Consider the following 21,696-nt stretch of genomic DNA (forward strand, 5'->3'; position numbering starts at 1 on the left):
TCCATCCTGCTGCTATCAGTTCTCAGTATGCATTGAGTGTGTTCTACAGCACTGAAGTGTGCATCATGTGATTACTAATAAGCACACTGCATCTTGGGACTTGTAGTAGGCTGGATTGCTGTAGCGTGCAATGACATCGTGGCTCAATGTGCACTGCCCCGAGTGCCAAATTCAAAATGAGCACTGAGGCAGAAATCATTAGCTCAGACTTGAATGCAGCTGAAAAAAAGACAAATGAAGCAGACTAGTGGATATGCTAATGCCTATGATGAAATGTACAAATAAAGCAAATTTGACACCTGTAAAATATATCATGATCATGTTAACACATGCGACGATAACTACCGCACAGTGGTCACCTATGATTTCAATAAGCTCCACAAAGTATATGAAAGCAACAATTCTTCCGAATCTCTGACACCGACATAGTCCAGATTGGTCTAGCCAGTGAGAGTTGAGCAAGCATCAGCAAATTTCCCTGGTCCAGTACACCTAACGTGATTGGATAGCCCCTTTAAATATGAAAGTAATTCATATTTCAAAAACATATGTTAAAAGTTTCAGACGCATTGTTAATTTTATGCTGCAGTATCTATCTATTGCCTGCAGGTGTCCCTCTTGCTACTTGCATCTATGGACACAAATCATAACAGTGACATTTGCAGGTTATTACAGGATAATGTACTGATCAAAGAAAATCATGTTTAATAAAATACCTGAACAGAAGCAAAAGAAAAACAAACCCCAAAACAATCAAACTTCTAACAGAGTGAATAATATATTATAGAACGTATATATCTTGCAAGATTAGAATTATGTAAAAAAAAGTATTTACCCACCACCTACACACACTGGGGGGCAGTCATTTTGTGAGTGCTTTCAATATACATAAAAGAGTGCAGCAAATCAATTCACTAGGAACAAGTGACATCAACTGGGGTGCAATCCCTAGTCACGTCATAGGCTGCACTGTCCTGAGTATTGGTGCATCTCACAAGATCCCCGATATATCCCTTCAGTGGGGGGTCAAAACATTTACATCTATTTCACAGCATCTGTCAGAATGGAAAGCAGAGCACTGTCAGTCTTGGTGGACTGAAGCCATCTTAATTATTCAGTCTGATAGATATAGTATTTGTTTGACAGTTGATTGGGTTGGTCAGCTCCTATCCAATCAGGTATTGGATTGGTCAGCTCCTATCCAATTAGGTACCCCATACAGTACATGCATGCAGAGTTGTGAGTTTAAATATTCTACCAGGCTGGCCTGGCACGGCTCGCTTCTGCAAGCTATTAGTAGGGCTGGACCAGGAGCAAAATTCAGGTGGCGTTAGTGGTCCTAGGGGCTGTAATGGTATCACCATTACTTGTAGGTGGAGGGAAGATGGATTGTTATTTAGCAATCCCTTTAGAAAAAGTAAAAAAAAAAAAAGAAGAGTTTGGAATGGATCTGATTGATACAGACAGATGACTCACCCAGCAACATAAGAGGTCTCCCGGAGATGCTGGTGTTCTCAAGGTGAAGGACGGTTAAGCTGCTGCTAATGCGAAGTGCCCGAGCCACAAACGGAGCCGAGTGGTCTAGCAGAGGGGTATTGCGGGCATCCAAGTACTGCAGGCAGTTTGTCTGTGGAATGACAAACCTTCATAGTAACACTCATGACCCATTACACCGAAGGACTATTTGTTTCACAAGAATTATATAGATCTCCTCTCTAAACAAGGGAACTACCAAGTCATAGATATGTGTGGGACATTATTTCCAAATGTTGGTAAAAACAAGCAAATAATCTAACACTTTCTTTGATAGTGTGGCCACCAGGGGGCACTGTTGTAAAAGAATCCACGGGGGGAGATTCAATTTGGCGCAAGGTGTTTCTGGGATGTCCGTGTGTTATGGCAGAAATCTTCGCTCATCTTTCCTTGCACCCCATAGAGGTGCGCAGACAAATGAGTGGCGATTCCCGCCGGACATCGCGGTGATGTCCGTGCATCATGTAGCCGCCAATTTTATCTCCCCCTATGGATGGTGTTCCTTTACCCTTAGCAAGGTAATTCAGCGTAACTGCTCCTACCTGTGTTAATAAAAGCAAATATGAAAAGAACAAAAATGATTCTCTGTGCAGTAGGACAAGCCTATGAAATATTAAAATAAAACAGGATTTTTGTACTCACTATTAAATCCTCATCACTTGTAATTCAATCGGGTGAGTGGGGCAGAGTGGTGGCATTATAGGAACTGATCTAGAGTTAGAATGGAGCAAATGTGCACCTGGACAAACCATGTTGTAATGCAAGTACATTTATTCAATGCAGAGAAAAGACTGCTTTTCCATAGCGCACATTTACTGGGTATTTTTATTTTAACACTGCAATTTAGAGTAAAGCTAGGATGCCCCCTTCCCAACTATAAACCTTTCCATACAGTTTAAATGCTGACCTGAAGGTTCTCACAAACGCATCGAGGAACTTCCTATCCAAAGTGGGATGGCCTGAGAAGTCCTTTTTTCAGAACAACAAAGTTCAAAAGTACCCCTTGAACTGCTCTGATGGCAATATGTGAACTACCAGCCCCTGACAAATAAAGGCCTTCAGGGCTTGGAACAGAAGAAAATCACCATTGAGGGCTAAATTGAATGAAAAAAATCCCCCTTACATCACTCCTGAACTCCCATATCCCTGTACACCTAGAAAGAACTCTGTATGTTAGGGCCACACTTACCTTACGCATCATATGGGCAGCAGCTTGCCAACCTCGAGTGCCAATGTGCTTGTTGAAGGAGATGTTAAGATGCGTTGCCGACTCATAATACTCAATCATGTCGAACAGAGCGGAGGCTCCCTGTACAGAGATGGAGAAAAAGTATTAAATGGCTGTATGGACAATGTAAAACACGGCTTTCACTTAAAGATTCCAAAATGAAATGCTTTTCTCCAAACCTCCCTTAGAAATCACCTGCCCTACTCCACTAGCTATGTTGCCCTCATCCATGTGAATCTAGCACCCCTGCAGGACAGGCAGGGGTAATTTGTTTCAGACTGTCCATGACAGCAGCACAATTAGACAAGGGTGATATAGCTATTATATTCCTGCAGGACTGGCTCCATGGTGCCTTCCTATGGTGCCTGTAGACTGAAAGAAAGATGGACAAGTGCTTGCACGGCACAGCCAAACATGGGACAGGCTTTTTATGGAGATACTGGGGAACATTCATAAATATGCGAGCACAGAAAAACTATGCAAAATAAGAAAATTAATGGACAAAACTGTACTGTGCTATTATCGTCTCCGGAATGGTACTGTGCTCTTGTTCCTCAGGCCTAATATCTTTTCATAAATATAGTGCTGCAGTCCCAGTCATGCAAAGATGCAGGAAATGCAAAGCCTGTAAACACCTGCAACAGCCGATCAGAATGGAGTTTCACAGTACAGGGATAGGGGTGAGGCACGTTGGCACTATTTTTTTTTTATTATTTTTTTTTAAAGTCGTAAAAAAAAAAAAAAAATTTTTTTTTTTTTTAGATTTTCTGGTCCATTCAACCTAAAATAATGTTTGTCAATAATAGCTCTGTTTTATATTGGTCAGTCACAAATATATACAAACAAGGGATATCTTGTTACACAAATATAGTAAATGATGGGGTTGCTCAGTGATCATGTCTACACTTACACTTCATCACAGAGTGAGTCTTCCTCCAGTCACTACGGGGACAGCTGCTTACCTACTTAATGACTAATGGCATGGGGCAGGGTGGATAGAGACAGTGGTCATTTTATTTTTATTTTAACATAATTTAGTATATTTTAGGCATGGCGCCCCAAATTACAGAGAAAAAAACAAAACAAAATAAAAAAAAACAACTTTATCTGGACAACCATAAACCCCAAGCATTCTGGGTAGTAAAACCAATACCTGTGTGCATTACAAATGTCTATCCTTTGCATACCAGAATATCAGTCTTTAAATCTATGGTTCTTCTCTCAGCCAGAATATGTCAGATAAAAGCGAGTGATAGCTTGCACTAGGCACTAGGTGTTTTGTTATAAACGGATATTGAACACTTATTATTCATTTGTACTGTTGTATTGTTAAGAGTACAGTGCTCAATGTTGCTTTTATCTATCAATATTCATACATTAAAGAGCAAGTAAATCCACATTTTCACATTTCTACATACCAGAGTATTTATATTACAGAGTTAATGATAATGTACATGAAGTAAGTGGAGTGTTTATATGTAACTAAATGTCCTCTATCACTCTGCGGCAGCAGGACGCCATGTTGGGAGGGTGGGGCTTCCCTAAATAAACAAGCACATTGGCTGTCCTAAAGATGTAGGAGGAGCCCCAGCTGAACGCAGTAGAGCAGGAGGTAATATTTAACAGTGAAAGTAATTTACCATCATGGCAGAGATCTGAAATTAAACTTACAAAATGTTCATTGAACATTTGTACTTACGTCCTCGTCCAGGTTAGTCTGCTCCAGATCAACCATTTTAAACTGCACTCGTTTGAAGATTTCCTCCAGAGCCTCACACGCCTTGTGATCCAGTCTCTCTCCTGTAGGGAGAAAACCTATACTTATACAGAGAACGTATGAAACTAGACACCTCCAGGGGCAATACCAGCAGGGGGCAGGAATGGACCCTGGTATGTAGACACGATGGAAAAAGACGTATTGTAGACTGAATTTATATTACGGTTTACATTATTAGCATTATATAGCGCCGTCATATTCCACAGCCCTTACAATTATAAGTAATAACACAGTAATAAAACAAGACTGGGTATTACCTGAGCTTACAATCTATAGGAAAACAGGAGCTTCATACAGGAGGTTAAGCGTCAGATCGATTGCAATGAGGCATATTCCTAAGAACCACCTCATTACTTCACTAGGTACATCACTGTGATGCATAGGGGTAAATTTATCAAGCTGCTGCGGTTTTCAAAAAGTGGAGATGTTGCCTATAGCAACCAATCAATCATTTATTTAGTACATTCTAGAAAATGACAGCTAGAATCTGATTGGTTGCAATTGGCAACATCTCCACTTTTTGAAACCCGCAGTTTAGTAAATATAAACTTTAGTGTTGTCATTGGTTCCTAGTCAATTACATTTTGTGGATACACATGCTGCCATATTAGACAAATTGCCCAGGACATGGGCTATCGTGGCAAGTTTGGTTAGCTTTAAGTAAGCACTTTCCCTCCCCTAAGTGTTATTTTACAGACCCCAGCACTCAACGTTATCATATGAGCTGTATTTAACCTGCAATGAAAATTACTAGAAAATAGCCTCAGGATTAATTTGAATTGGCATTATCTAAGTGTGCATTAAATATTACATTAACCAGAACAGGCTTTAATACTTTTTGATGCATGTGCCTACAAGAATAGAGTGTAATTATGTAATTTGACTTGCCAGCTATCTGCACTGCAGAAACATGTCCCATGGCAAGATGGGAGTACTGTGATGGTAGTCAGAGTATGGCAGTCAGAAGTGATCATGGGACAGAGAAATATGACATTAGATGGCAGGAGTGGTGATCAGAGGGGTGAGAGGGAATAGAAAATATCTACAGGTCAACCCCATTCTTACCTTTAAGGTCCAAGTTATCCACTCTCCCTGAAAGATCAGTCAGTTCCTGCAAGAGACAAAGTTAATAATACTGATGTGAGCGAGTTCTCTGTACAGCGCTGCGGAATTAGTGGCACCATATAAATAAATGGTGATAATGATGATTAATACAAAATCATTAAGAACACAGGAATAATTACATGTCAACCTCTCGCCACAAGAGAAGCAGCAGAAGAACCTAGAACTAGTATGTAAAATTACGATGACTAAATGGACCCTAGTGTGTGACTGGTAGGAAATAGATCAATGCGGCAGTGAATGAATACACACTGTATACTCTGTACAGAGCTGCTCACGAGCCAAGCTCCTCCCTCGAGCTGCACACATACTAAGACGCACCCTGTAGTGTCCCCCTGCAGCGTACATACTAAGACACTCCCTGTAGCGCCCCCCTGCAGCGCACATACTAAGACGCACCCTGTAGTGTCCCCCTGCAGCGTACATACTAAGACACTCCCTGTAGCGCCCCCCTGCAGCGCACATACTAAGACGCTCCCTGTAGCATCCCCATGCAGCGCACATACTAAGACGCTCCCTGTAGCGTCCCCCTGCAGCGCACATACTAAGACGCTCCCTGTAGCGTCCCCCTGCAGCGCACATACTAAGACGCTCCCTGTAGCGTCCCCCTGCAGCGCACATACTAAGACACTCCCCCTGTAGCGCACATACTAAGACGCTGCCCCTGTAGCGTCCCCCTTCAGCGCACATACTAAGACGCTCCCCCTGTAGCGCACATACTAAGAGGCTCCCCCTGTAGCGTCCCCCTTCAGCGCACATACTAAGACGCTTCCCCTGTAGCGTCCCCCTGCAGCGCACATACTAAGACGCTCCCCCTGTAGCATCCCACTGCAGCGCACATACTAAGACGCTCCCCCTGTAGCATCCCCCTGCAGCGCACATACTAAGACGCTCCCCCTGTAGCGTCCCCCTGCAGCGCACATACTAAGACGCTCCCTGTAGCGTCCCCCTGCAGCACACATACTAAGACGCTCCCTGTAGCGTCCCCCTGCAGCACACATACTAAGACGCTCCCTGTAGCGTCCCCCTGCAGCACACATACTAAGACGCTCCCTGTAGCGTCCCCCTGCAGCACACATACTAAGAAGCTCCCTGTAGCGTCCCCCTGCAGCGCACATACTAAGACACTCCCCCTGTAGCGCACATACTAAGACGCTGCCCCTGTAGCGTCCCCCTTCAGCGCACATACTAAGAGGCTCCCCCTGTAGCGTCCCCCTTCAGCGCACATACTAAGACGCTTCCCCTGTAGCGTCCCCCTGCAGCGCACATACTAAGACGCTCCCCCTGTAGCATCCCCCTGCAGCGCACATACTAAGACGCTCCCCCTGTAGCATCCCCCTGCAGCGCACATACTAAGACGCTCCCCCTGTAGCGTCCCCCTGCAGCGCACATACTAAGACGCTCCCTGTAGCGTCCCCCTGCAGCACACATACTAAGACGCTCCCTGTAGCGTCCCCCTGCAGCGCACATACTAAGACGCTCCCTGTAGCGTCCCCCTGCAGCGCACATACCAAGACGCTCCCCCTGTAGCCTCCCCACTGGAGCACACATACTAAGACGCTCCCTGTAGCGTCATCCTAAGCTCCTACCTGTAGTATCGCTCTGCAGGACACTTGTCAACACCATTAATGCTGCATTACAGTAAATGGAAACATTGGGAGCTGACTTACCTGTAGCTGTCGGATAAGTTTTGGAATCTGTTTACAGTTGAGTTTCTGGCAGGCCTGTGTATAGGACATGATGATATCCTCCACTGTGACATTTTGAGCTGAAGGGACAGAGAGAAACCATAATCACGTCATGTTACCTGTCTAAGCGTCTGTGAAAGAAGCTACAGTTAGACATGCTAAACTGAGAAAACAGGGCTCACTTTTGTATTTAGTGGGAGCAGTGATACAATTTGGTAAACCCTTGGGTTAGAGAGAGCGACACTGGCTGGATACTCAGCAGATGGTGAGAGACAAAGGGGCTATTTAGTAATTAACAGGGTTTTGCCCCGCTAATTAACATCTGTCATTACAACGATGACAGATGATTTTTCGGAAGCATCCATTACAAAAATCAGTGTGACCCATAGGAGTCTGTCCTGGTGATGACTTTACTTACCTTAAAACTGCAGCAGTCTGTCTCTCCTCTAACTATTACAAAGTGGCTGTCCGCATGCACGAACTAGGGCCACTTTGCGTAAAGCCACTTTGCGATAGTAACCGGAGGTGAGAGCAAGAAGGCTGCAGTGAGGGGATCCTAAGATCCCTCTACCGCAATGCTCTCCCCATAGGTTAAAACGGTTGATGCCAACTGGCTCAAGCTTCAAAAAGCTAGGCTGCTTGGAGCTTGTTAAAGTGCCCCAGACCACAGTCCCATGCGGGACTACGTGAAACATAGCCTAATGCAGTGGATATCTACGATATATCATGCGTTAGACTTCTGTTACATAGTAATATAATTTACAAATGCCTATACCATGGGGAAAAGCTGTTTCCACATGGTTTATAGCTTTATAAATAGGCCCCAAGGGCACATACTGAACAGGTAACACTTCTGCAAAAGTTAAGAGTATATAATTAAGCATAATTTATCTAGTCCCTATTTCCTTCTCTCAAGCGATGTGCCCACTTATCCACTCTTTCAAATACTCTTTACAGATATTTTAGAGACTCTGGGTGCTGATGCTGAGTTTGGACACATTTGCGTAATAAAATAAAATAAAAAAAAAAGCATAAATAAAAAGATATTGATAAAAAAAAAAAATTTAACTAAAAGCAGACCTAAAATAAGTTCACAAAAAAAACAATATATGCAGTTAGAAAATGGTTGGAAACACTGTGTGTGGCGACACCCTTCCAAATGTTGTTAATATGTTCAGCAAATCTAATTTTATGTTTACGATTAGTTCTGCCTATGTACTGTAGTCCACAGGCACATTTCAACATGTATACATCTCCTTCTGTGTTACAATTGATACTATCCTCTATCTTAAACTCCCTTTTATTTGAGTTTGATTTGAAACTTTTATAAGCCTTGTTGTGGACATGTTGCTATTTTTACATGCCTTACAGTTTAGGCAGTAGTGGAATCCTGTTGATGTCCCCATATTATGTTCTCCTTCAGTGTGGTATGTAATTGTTTCGTTAGCATATTTCGAAGATTGTTTGCATTTTTGTAAATAATCCTAGGTTGCTTTGGGAGGAATTGATGTAGTTCCTCATCCAAATTCAGAACATGCCAGTGTCTCTTAATAATGCTTTCCAGAGCTTGAGTGTTACTATTTATAACTACGTGATAAAGGCAATCTCTGTGGTCCTTCTGGTTAGAAGATGCTTCCTGTTCATTTGTTTGACACTTTCAAAAGCTGAGTTGACTGTTTATTCCTCATAATTTCTCTTTCTAGGAACTTAAGTTTCAGTTCTTCTCCCTGGGTTTCGAAGGTGTTTAAATCGGTACAGTTCCTTCTAATTCTCTTGAACTGGCCTGTTTAAATATTTCCAATCCAATTTTTATGATGGTTACTTGTAGCCAAAACCAAATTGTTCCTGTCCACTTCATTTGTGTCATTTTTTGTTTTTATCTCACCATCCTCTATATAAATTGCGAGATCTAAAAAAATCACTTGTACCAGTTTGGCTTTGGATGTAAATTCAAGTTTGCATAACTCTGGGCAAAACGGGTCCCCATCGCAGTTCCTGTTTGGATGTAAAATTGGCCCCCGTACCAGAAATAATTGTGTTGGAGAATGAACTCCATTATACACAATTAAATTCATAGAAAGAAATTATGAGGAATAAACAGTTAACTCAGGCTTCGAAAGTGTCAAACAGATGAACAGGAAGCATCTTTTAAAATATGACCAGCAGCTTGTTCCAGAGATTGCCTTTATCACGCAGTTTAATAGCAACACTCAAGCTCTGGAAAGCATTGTTAAAAGACACTGGCATGTTCTGAATTTGGATGAGGAACTACATCAATTCCTCCCAAAGCAACCTAGGATTATTTACAAAAAAAGCAAAACAACAATCTTCGAAATATGCTAATGAAAAGTTACATACCACTCCGAGAAGGAAATCAGAATATGGGGACATCAACAAGATTCCACTACTGCCTAAACTGTAAGGCATGTAAAAATAGCAACATGTCCGTCCACAAGGCTTATAAAAGTTTCAAATCAAACTCAAATAAAAAAGGGAGTTTAAGATAGAGGATAGTATCAATTGTAACACAGAAGGAGTTGTATACATGTTGGAATGTGCCTGTGGACTACAGTACATAGGCAGAAGGAAACGTAAACTTAAAATTTGGATTGCTGAACATATTAACAACATTCGGAAGGGTGTCACCACACACAGTGTTTCCAACCATTTTCTTACTGCACATAAGTGTGACCCAAAAGGATTGCAAGTTATGGGAATTCAACAGGTACATAAATTTTGGAGGGGTTGTAATTTTCTGGAGAACATTTCACGGGCAGAAGCCAGATTGATTTATCTGATGAAAACGTTAATGTCACATGGACTTAACATTGACTTTGATCTTGGCTCTTTTTTAGCTATTTAATGCACTATTTATAATTGGAGATTTTATGTTGGAGGTATTAGCATTTTTACCTTTAGTTTTAATATTTTAGATATTGAGGCAGCTACTTTTGATTCTCTGTCTTAGCATGGACATCTACATACTGTTTTTAAACTTCTATATATCGTCTTGAACATCATGGATTGTTTATTTTTATTTAATAAAGTTTTATCCAAATCGGAGGAAGAAGGGTATTTATAGCCTGTATATGTCGTATGATACACTATCCTTGAAAAAGTCCGTGGAACAGATGAAATGCGTTGGGGCATTTTTGTCACTTACCAGCCACCGTAGCCTGCGTTCAAGCCGGGACGTCCGCGTTTCAGAAGCGGCGAAACATCAACAGCATCTAGCGCGGATATGTGGACACTGCTGATGCATACACAGAGAGAGCGCCCTGACCCCCCTTTTTTTAATCAGAAGCAGCTAGCTAGCGCTGGTGACCATCACAATCAGTAGTGTGTATTTGCACCTGCACTCATGGAGAGATCAGTTCTTAATTACACAAACACGCCCTTAGTGTACTTGGCCTACATTAGAGCATCCCTTCCCCACCTGTCCCGCTCCTCCAATTACAAGTGTCACATGCGAGCAAATCTACATATGTGCGACCCGTTTTGTGGGCACGTGCAGCACAAATGTGCAAATTATATGCATATGGCCAACCCAGCATCTAGCCCTCTGTATCTATCAACTTCAAATAGTCTGTCCGCAGGGTGTCTCCTCCACAGAAGTCTCCTCTAAACAGAGTGAATTCATATTTTAAAAATGCTCTCTCAGAGACAACAGCACTACTATCAACACTCTCTATACTTCAGCAAACCTTTACCCTTATACAAAGTAGTACTGCTCTACAGATGTATACAATGATGCAGCCAATTAGGAAATAAAGAGGAAACCCCCTATCCTCCCAGACAATGATAAGTTGATAATTTTTTATATACTTATATCTTCTATTCTTCACTTTTTATGACTTTTCTCACTAAAAACAGATTACAAACTACACAAACACAGTTATTAGAAACTATACAAAGATAGTGATACCAGGAATTAATATTAAATATATGTCACAATGTAATTTATATTGCTATACATAAATATATATAGGGGGCAATAAACTGACCACGTGTTTTTTGTTTTTTTACAATGCGTTGTCATTTTAACGCGGTTTTCACTTATTTTAGAGCGAGTTAACTTTACCAGTAATACAATTACATTTTTAAACACACCATTTTTGCACAATCCGTCCTATCACGGATAAGTGGAAGATCCACTGAAAGTATAGGCAGGGAGGGAGGGAGAAGTGTTAAAGGCTATTCCATTCTTTCTTAACGCGGCGCGGTAAAATGTCAAGTCTCCAGTTTTATCTTGCATCTCTCATGGCTGTGCAAAAAATTAAACTATTTGAAATTAAGTAATAATGTAAAAAAAAAAGAAAAGAAATTATGTTTATCAGTAAAGCATAACATGAAAAGGTGATTTTCTTTTACAAAAAGCATGTAAAAAATAATTAATAAAAACAACACACTAATCACTAATTAATATATTTATGTATGTTATATGTACTAATATGTATGTACTAACGTGTTTTGTCATGGTATAGATAATTGGATAGTAGAATAAAAAATATAGTAAAAAGTACTGTATGTAGATATTATAAGATATAAAGGTTGTGTAATGCAATCTAATGTATGCCAATGCATTTATTTTTTTTATAGATGACCGCGTTAAACCCTCCCCTTCACTCCCCCAAAAATTCACAAGCACCAATGATTAACGCACGGAGGCTGGCAAACCTGTTTTTAGAATTGAATTGCACAATTTTTTATGCGGCGGTAGCTAAAACCGGTCGCGCCAGCGGGTCATTTGAATTCCCCCTCATAGTGTGAATTAGTATTTAATTATATAATAAATTGCTGTTTTTTTGCAAATGTATAATAACTGCCTATATTTGAAATATACTCTGTGCGAAGATTATAGTATACATGATGTTAGCCTAGATAACCCTATTACAGACATTTAATTCCATTGTATGCAGAGAACCTTACTCTGCAGAGGGACTATACAGAAAGTCGGCGATTAAATAACTAGCAAGAACAGCGCAAGACTACTGTGCATGCGCAGAACTACACGAGCAATTCAAAGATCTCCCGAGCTGAGGACTGCGACATTCGTGACCCCCAATATCTAGGGGAGGTAAAAGACAAACTGAGATTTAAGAAAATATTATATATTTTTTGTTTTATAATTTTTATCAATTTAAATGTTTTTATTGATTTTTCAGATTATATTGGTATTCATATCAACTGGTAATCACTGTCTCATAATACATAAGTATCAGGTGTGCCAAGACTTACTTTATTGTATTCTGGTTATATTATTGAGGTAGGGATAACCCCATATACAGTCCCAGCAGCACAAAATTTATCGCACAGGAAGCGGATAGGGGTATTTTCTGTTTCTACAATAAGCTGCGCCTGGGAATTTTTTTCTATCCTTTATCATTAAAAAAACAAAAAACACAACACCTGCGCAGACAACATTTTTATCAAACTGCCTGAAGTATGTGCTCTAAGCCTCCCTGCAGCATAGTGTACTAAACTTATTGAACACTCCATAATAATGTACTGAGCACTAAACGCTTGGAAACGCTTATAAGAAAGTGTGTGTGTACATTCGCTTACCTTCCTTTCTATTTTGGACTACCAGTGTTAAATAGCATGTTAGCCTGTGCGTTGTGTGTACGAGCCCAAGAAATTACCTTAAAAGGATTTAAAAAAAGTCATGAAATTGACTAACCTAACTAAAAGGAGATCGTTTACTTTCAATCCTTTGAATGTTGTGTTTAGAAGTCAAGGCTTTTTATTATGATGCTGTGAATTACATTGGCATTACATCTTATCGCTGTTTACATTCTTGTATAAATAACATTTCCTTTTTATAGCCTTTTAATAGTTTGGTTCCAATTAAATGTGTCCTTTATACAGTACAGTACTAACAAACTGAATTCATTCATATTTTATTGCTGGTCTGCATTACGCTTTCATTTTTAGGTGACATTATAGTTTGTGCAATTTATATTTAATTTGATCATTTATTAAAAATGAAGAGAAGCAACACCTGTTTTTTGGAACAAACAATAACTTGAGCGAAAACAACACGGAGCGAACATTTTTTGCTCAGACCAGGAATGGGGCATTACATACAAAACGTGGGATGGGAATTAAAATTAATGCGGTTTAGGTGCAATAACAAGATTTAGGGGTATGATAATGAACTGCGTGGAGTGTACATATAAATAGGAGTGCCAGATAATGCATTTGTCTGTAGAGCCTGGAGAAGGTACAAATACCGAAAGCCCACAAATGGCAATAACGGTGGTAATCGTTTTCACGATTACTACAACTCCGACAACAAGGAGGCCTACAAATAAAACCCGAATGTCGCAAAGCCCGATTTCAATTTAAACAGACTTACCTTAAAACCGACGGTGCAGATCTCCAATGGTACCAGCAGGCTGACCGCAAGTTACTCCGATTGGACAGGAAAGCGGCAATGTCGGGTTAAGTGTTTGAACACTTAACCTGCGTGGTCCAGACATTACCGCTTTAAATTAACATTGATACAGGTGGCGCTGACGTCAAAGTGTACTGCCGGACACCTGTCCATTCGTAGTAACTTGTGGTCAGCTTGCTGGTACCATCGGAGATCTGCACCGTTGGGCAAGTCTGTTTAAATTGAAATCAGCTTTTGCTACATTCGGGTTTTCTCCTCGGATATAGAAGCATCGTCCAACCCGGCAATAAACCGTATTTAACCAATATTTTCAATTGAACATCTTTAGTCTGGACACATTTCTCTGAAGCTAAAAGTCAAAGCCAGCATAGATGGAAGAAAGCAATTTTGGGAATAAAGAACAAATCTGCAACCAGCCCACATTGTTTAAGGTATGTGGTATAATAATGTAGCATATCATACTCTACAATAACCATCATGTTATTACATACAATGTTGTATTGTATATTACATGGTACAAAACACCTGCATATTATACCATCATTAACCAGCGCATTTTACCAGCAGTGTCCTCCACATTATGCCAGACCAACAAATTAGACACCAGCAACGGTATAGGACAGATTAAAGTTCAGCTTTCAGAGAATGGGGACAAGAGTGAGATAGATTAGAGCTTATAAAAACCTGTTTATTTTTATGGATGAGATGGGCAGTAAGAATGTGGATTGTAAATAAATAAAAAAGGAAGTAATCCCTGATGGCGCTCTGTCACGAGGGAGCAAGCAGCAGCTGTTAGGATATTGCTAGCCCTTATCCACAGTTACAAAATGTATAGGAAAGAAATATAACGGTGCTTGACCACTACTAGTGAGTGATACATTGAGTATAAAGGACGATATAATACAAAAGACAAGTTGAATGGGTAGATATGGGCAGCACATTGGTTAGCATTGCTGTCTCACAGCGCTGGAGTCATGATCCTCACACAACATTAGATTACCACGAGTGCCCTATCTATCTGCGTCTTTCCTCCGGGTGCTTCAGTTTATTCCCACAGTCCCAAAAACATGCTGGTAAGTTAATAGGCTTTTCACAAAATAGACCCTAGTGTGCGTGGTGTAGGGGATTTAGACTGTAAGCTCCAAGGGGGCAGGGACTGACATTAAAGATTAGATAATCTCTGCACACAGTATGCCTGGCAGTATTTAAACCTTATTTTTATTATTATCTAAAGCAACTAGAGGCTCATTTAGAGAAGCAATAATTTGCATTAAAAACGCAGCCATAAAATGTGATGAGTGCAATTCAAAATTGCATTTACGCATTTAAGTGCATGTAGATATGTTTTAAGCATATCACGTTGTGACGGCACACTCAACACACCACTCGCCATCAACTTGATGAAGATTATGACGAATGGCATTTAAAATGAAATAAAAAAAAAAATCAGACCTACTCTTCAATCGCAGGGGGACAAACAGTGTGGACATTCCGGACATTCCGCTGTCCACGGTCTGTTAACAAGTTAAGTATTACCTCTCTGTTACACTGCAGACAGCAGAATCTGCTCCCACATCTATAGGTCAGTGCCCTAATGGGATCTGATACAGGTAAAAAACGGATTCTTGCGTTCCTGCCACTATGTATGAAATAACCAATTCACACAGTATTTCAGCTTAGCGGTCAGTCACTGTCTGCTTGTTTAGGTTAGGAAGCCCCTCCCTCCAAACATGGCAACCCATCGCAGAGGGGTGAGAGAGAGCGTGATAGACACATTTAATGAAGTATAAACCACCCTACATGTATATTATTTAGTAATATATAGCATTTTATATATATATATTAATGTCATATAGTGGCTTTACCAGCTCTTCAATCCCCATTCAAGGGCTTAGCACCTTAACACTTATCCATGGAGCACATCTCCCAATCACTTCAAATCGTGTTGCCGCTGACACATCGGCATTGATGTTAGTAAAAGTTGAGCAGCCGGGTACAGTCTTCTCTGCTATTCTGAATGCCTCTCTTTCATCTTCTACATTAGTCCTGATTAGAGCCAAATTAGAATGACCTTGCTTTTAAGGTCAGATATTCAATTGTGTCATTAAAGTGAGAAGAAGTAAGCTCCTCAAATCAGGGGGCCGCCCAGACTTAGATTAAGGGAATCAGAAGATCTTCGATCTAAGGTTGGTTACACACTACAGAAAAGTTCTCCCGATGCAACATTTTTAACAATGTTATCAGTGACAGGATTTAAAAAAAAAAAAAAGAACTCTATGGACACTGCTGGTCATGAGTGTATACACTGCAGAGTTGGAACGACACCGTTCCATCGCTGAAAAAGATTTTTCGTCCGGTTTAAAAAAAAATAATGACATGATGTGCTCTAGAACATCGGAACAACAGATAAACAGTCAGCTTCAAAGCAATTTTTGTAGTATTTAACCAGAACACATGGTTCAGCACAGACAAGGGGTTTCTTAATCTACAACAATCAGCATCTAGAAGCTGGTCCTACACTACATGACAATACCCAATGCACAATTCCCATCAATGTGACCATTTTTCCCCTTCCATTTCATGTCTGCAGATAATTACACATCAATGGCTGCTGTGAACTGGGGTCTACTTCATATGGTCATGAGCATTCAGACAACACGAGAAATGGATTGGAGAAGCAACATTAATCCTGTTCTCAAACTAGACGGGTCTATCTGAAAAATTGTTTAAAGCTTTCAAAACAACTGAAGACAGAATGGTCAGATGTGTTCTAAATCCAAACTTGTGGGCAAGAAATACAGACATAAGAATGCCTTCCATTCAGCCCCAGTGTATCCAGCTCATCAAGGTCTGTTGGGGTCAAGACTTATTCCAAATCGAGAATTATAGTAATCAGCCCACTTTTACTATTGTAATGAAATCAGTAGAGAGTCACCTCCAATTAGAATCAGTTATGTCACTATACTTGGCACGACTGCCTGTTGTCCACCAAGCTAGGAGAATTATCTCATTCTGAATCTTTGTTACCATTCCATCATAGACAGTTATACATTTGGTGTTCAATCTGTGCATAAGACTACTCCTCTTCAGAGCTCAATTAAAAAAAACAAAAAACCTTAATTTGCCAAATCATAGAGGCAGATGGACCCACCCCACTTCTCTGAAGACATACTTGGTCCATAACTCATATGGAGAAAATCTCTTACCACCTGATTGATAAAGACAACAGAATCCATCAGGTATGGGCAGCAGGCTTCCTTCAAGCCCATCCCTGCAAACAAACTCGGCATTTTCAACCACAACCCCTCCCCTTGATGTTGGCCAAAGTATAATCATCATCTCAAACACTCAGAACCTTACATGACAGACATTAAAGCTCTGCAAATAGATAATGTTCCTACCACGTAACAACAAAAAACAGAAGGAGACATAGCAGAGATATACACAATGCACATTTTTGGAGTGATCTCCTCCTACTTCAGGTGCAAAACATGTTTCTGTCTTTCTTTCTTTCTTTCTTTATGCAACTTTAGAATGGATCTATGCTGGAACAACGTCAGTATTTGATACCATCAGTGAATGCCGGATGGAATGCTTATATAAGACTCCAAACACATAAATAAACCACCTTCATATCTCTGGGTACCAAGGTGGCAGCCAGCACCCTTCTTCACCCCACACCCACGTCTGCAACACAAGCTTTAATCTTTTGCAAAGTTTTAAGGTAACAGTTTTTCTATATTCATACTTTGTTACAACTATTTTCATATATTTTCTTGTAAATCATTGGATCCTGTATGAATATATCCTATTTAATTTTTATGAATGTTTGTATCCAAAAATTGGCAATTTTTTTTTTAAACACCTTCATTCAAACTTTTTTACAAAAAAAACAAATATCAATAAGACTGCTGACAGTAATCGGAGAATCGATAACATTAAATATAGCTTTCCAAATGCAACTTCTCCAAGGAAAGGATTGGTCCACTTTTTTCAAGGAAATAGGAGTTTAAAGAATGACTACAACTTCCTCTTCCAAAACAAAGACATAACCGAAATACTCCACCGGGCAGTCATTACTACTCGAGATGGGGACGTTTCACAGACTAAAAAGTTTACATAAGTTTAGACTTGGAGATGATCAAAGACAAGTTTGAAAGCCACAGTGACAGCAAATCTAGGTGGTTTAAAGGAAGGCCACACGACCATTTTCCTAAAATAGGTTCCTCAACACCTCTTCTCCTAACTAAATACTGAGAAGACCATATATGGGAACGTTATACCATTAGCCTTTGAAGCTCTTACAAAAGAACAAATACACCGAACCTTCACGGGACAATATCCCTCCTTTGAGATGCAGCTCCTCCTGAATCATATTCATCAACTTGAGCTTTTCAGCTGCAATAACAGTATCTCCTAATAGTCTCAACCTGCACCGATGCACCTCTTTCACCAGCAGAAAGAAAGAACGGACATCTCCCTCAATTATTTTGACCTGGGCAGTACCTTGTAGCAGCTCAGCGCGTGTAGTTTTGTCACCATAATTTGATCCAACTCCTCTTGCTGCATTGCATCCAGTGTCAACTCCACCGTGACCACCAGAAATATGTCACCGTGAACTCGCCGGTCTTTTGACACTGAATAACTGAGCACAGCTGAATTTTTGGAATTACTATTTATTTTGCACAAATCTATAAGTCATTTTCAACTGTTCCATATAACATGTAGTAAGAGATTTTGAATATATCGTTAGTTGCTCCTGTATAATGGAACATAACAATACTTTAGCTGCCCAGTGGCACAGAAACAAGTTCAAACTATAGTTTTAGTGTTTGTTCTGACACAGCAGGGAGACACTAATAAAAGTCAATTTTCTTTCAGTTTAGCAGCTCTTAAACAGTGTTCTTCTAAGGCAAACTCCTAGGCTACTAAAGTCGCAGCCAGAGGATTCCCTTTACCCATTATAATACCAGCAGCCATATGATCATCCTCTTGTACATTTACATAATACTACAGGAATTTTTTCACAGAAAGTGAACATTGGTTCACTTTTAGGAGATAGGTAGAAACCTTCCATATGAACAAACAAGAATTAACAAAATTCTATGACTTGCAAACGTTCTTTGTTCTAAGGATAACGCTGCCACTAGCAACAGCTCCCAGTCTCGCTCCCAACAAGGTGTGATCCTGATGGTTATACTCCTCTTAGTTCTGAATACTCTACCTTCTCTTTTCTACCCAAGGTATCATCAAACATACAAGAAGGAAGCTACCAAACGAGCCAATTTTAGACAGACAGTCAACAAAAGGTTTATAAATTGTACTTCAATACATATAGCTGAACTTTAAGGACCTTTCCATTTTGTTGAGCTTGGTTCTTATTTCTTCTAAACATACCTTTCATATTCTGTTGAAAAATGTTTCATCACTCTGAGTTTACATTAAAACGTTTTGAACACACATTTCTTTACACACATAAATAAACAATAGTTTTAGGGTTGACAGCTGTCTGGATTCGTGAACAAAGGCCAGTTGAGTAATGCACACAGTCCCATTCTTGAACGGTAAGCACATGCATGCAAGTGCACCATAGGAAAGGCACGGATTCAAACCCCATTAGCTCTTGTGAAGAACTAACCTTAGGACACAAGTTCACTCAATAGCCATCTTTATCCATTAATAGCTGTCAAAACACTCTCCCCATTTGAACAACCAGACTCACTTTTTGACAACAGCTCAGCTCCAACAGCAACTGTCTCTTCCTCAACATCTCTACTCCATTACAGCTAGGATATAATAACTGAGCCCTCTTGACAGCAATCTCAATTTGTTTTTAAGTGAAAACAACCGCCATAACATCACCACCAATTCCGCAGCGCTGTACAGAGAATATTACATCATTAAAGACATAATTTTTATTTGTTAAAAGGACAATAAGCCATTAATTCATCCATTACTTCATGCATGTAAATTATCTTTAAAATGGGCTTGTTACCTACATGGAGGCAGCCATAAATATTTCAAATGGATTCACTAAGTAGTAGTACCTCATGAGTATATGTCGGGTGTCATCAATAATAGACACTTAATACTAGTCAATTCTTAAAAAAAACCCTGTCTCGCCACTCAGAACCCTGTTTTCTCAACACTGTCATTGTTACTCTCTCTTTCTCTCTGAACATCCCTCTCTCTAATAACAGCTCTCCCTCTCCTAAGCACTCTAAGGCAGTGATGGCTAACCTGTGACACTCCAGGTGTTGTGAAACTACAAGCCCCAGCATGCTTTGCCATCTATCAGCTAGTTATCTACTGGCAAAGCATGCTGGGGCTTGTAGTTTCACAACACCTGGAGTGTCACAGGTTAGCCATCACTGCTCTAAGGGCTCAATTATTGAGCAGAGCTGCCTTATATGTAATAAGTAAATATTACATAGGGAGTCGCTATGCCCAAAGACGGAGGAAGGTTGACCTCGGTCACCTCAGCGGTGACGGCGGAGGGAAGAGCGCGGCTCGTGTTTATAACTCATCTCATGTAAGAGCACCGTGGTTCAGCCCTGACTCCTCCTACGGACAGCTTCGCAAATTACGTGACAGGAGGCAAATATGGATGAAACAGTGGAATTGTGCGGCTCTTTCCTCCATGTTTTCTTTAAGGCATAGAAAATTTAACTACAAGGTTAGTTAACCAATCAGCTCCTCCGTATAATTTTATAATATGCAAATTATAAATGTTACCTCAATTCTGATTGGTTGCCATCGGCAACTGCTCCACTGTTTTCACTGCTTTATGAAAAGTGCACAGTGACTTTCTGAACATCCTGTATTACCTTTTCAGCAATTGACTCAAAGTCTAACATTTGTTTTCCATTCAGCAACAGCCCACATTTTCAGCATCTAACATATATCATTTTTTAAAGTCTTCTTTCAGCCAACTACTTCACCTTCAAACTGTCTCAACAAACCACCTCTACTCTCCAACGTTCATTATTAGTGTTTTTTCCCCCGTACACTTGTTTGTTTTATTAAAGCACACCTCTACCCCCCTCCCCAGCCCCCATTACTAGTTCTTCCCTAGGACCAATACTATTTGTTCTATTCAGAAAGGTCCCGAAACAATCAGCTGGTATCTTTGCTGGTCAGCGGCAGCAATGACATCTGTGCCTGGGAAGATGGATATGGCATAACCAAAATTGCAAGTGGCCCCTGATTGGATGAGAGCAAGACCTGTTGATGTCAATGAAAAGCTGGCTTTTACTTTCCAGACATAAATAATACACCTCTAACAAAGGCAACTATACTGTCTAAGGAGACAACTGGTGGTGGAGGAGAACAGGTGAATTAAAAAAATATAAATAAATTAAAACAAAAAAAATGCAGACTTTCTTTTGAAACCTTACTAACGCTCCTAATGTCTAATTCCGACACACCTTTACCAATGTTTCACCAATCAATTAGGCCATTTAATCAGATGGAAACTAACATTCCAACATTAGTACACACTGAAAACCACAGTTACCGACGCTAAAAATTCCAGGAGTGTCATTCCGTAAAGAAAATACATCAGGGTGAATGCATCCAAGTCATGAAAATAGCCCGCTCTTATGGCAAGAATGACAAGTCTGGTTAATAAATAACTAATAAGTGCTCATATTGATTTATAATTAATCAACCCAGAAAGAGGTCAGATCTGGTTTCAGATCTAGGTAATACTATAGGACCAGAATCATCCAGCTCTATTGCGGTGTTTACAGTCCCCCCTACTTATAGGTGGTACATGTCTAAAGGACAGTCACATGGAACGTCTGTTGCAACTGTTGTTTTGAAACAACCATGTTCACTCATTTTACCAATGCAGACAGTAGGTTTGTATTGGATTTTATATTAGCAGCTAACAAAACGCCGGCATACCCCATGACTTCATGGAATTTTGCAGTATGCAGTTAACAATGAT

At 40.2% G+C, this 21,696-nt stretch overlaps 1 protein-coding gene across 1 annotated transcript in view; it reads right to left on the reverse strand.

Annotated features, from left to right (window-relative positions):
- PPP1R37 (protein phosphatase 1 regulatory subunit 37) overlaps nucleotides 1-21,696 on the reverse strand; it is a 37,882-nt gene that overhangs the window by 12,569 nt on the left and 3,617 nt on the right. Inside the window, exons 2-6 of the mRNA XM_075187142.1 lie at nucleotides 7,331-7,428; nucleotides 5,604-5,649; nucleotides 4,461-4,561; nucleotides 2,723-2,842; nucleotides 1,477-1,627 (exon numbers count right to left, since the gene is read on the reverse strand). Of these exons, the coding sequence (XP_075043243.1) occupies nucleotides 1,477-1,627; nucleotides 2,723-2,842; nucleotides 4,461-4,561; nucleotides 5,604-5,649; nucleotides 7,331-7,428 (516 nt within the window). The remainder of the gene's footprint in view (nucleotides 1-1,476; nucleotides 1,628-2,722; nucleotides 2,843-4,460; nucleotides 4,562-5,603; nucleotides 5,650-7,330; nucleotides 7,429-21,696) is intronic.

This window comes from Mixophyes fleayi, chromosome 9 (genome assembly GCF_038048845.1).
Source record: "Mixophyes fleayi isolate aMixFle1 chromosome 9, aMixFle1.hap1, whole genome shotgun sequence".
NCBI classification, from domain to species: domain Eukaryota; kingdom Metazoa; phylum Chordata; class Amphibia; order Anura; family Limnodynastidae; genus Mixophyes; species Mixophyes fleayi.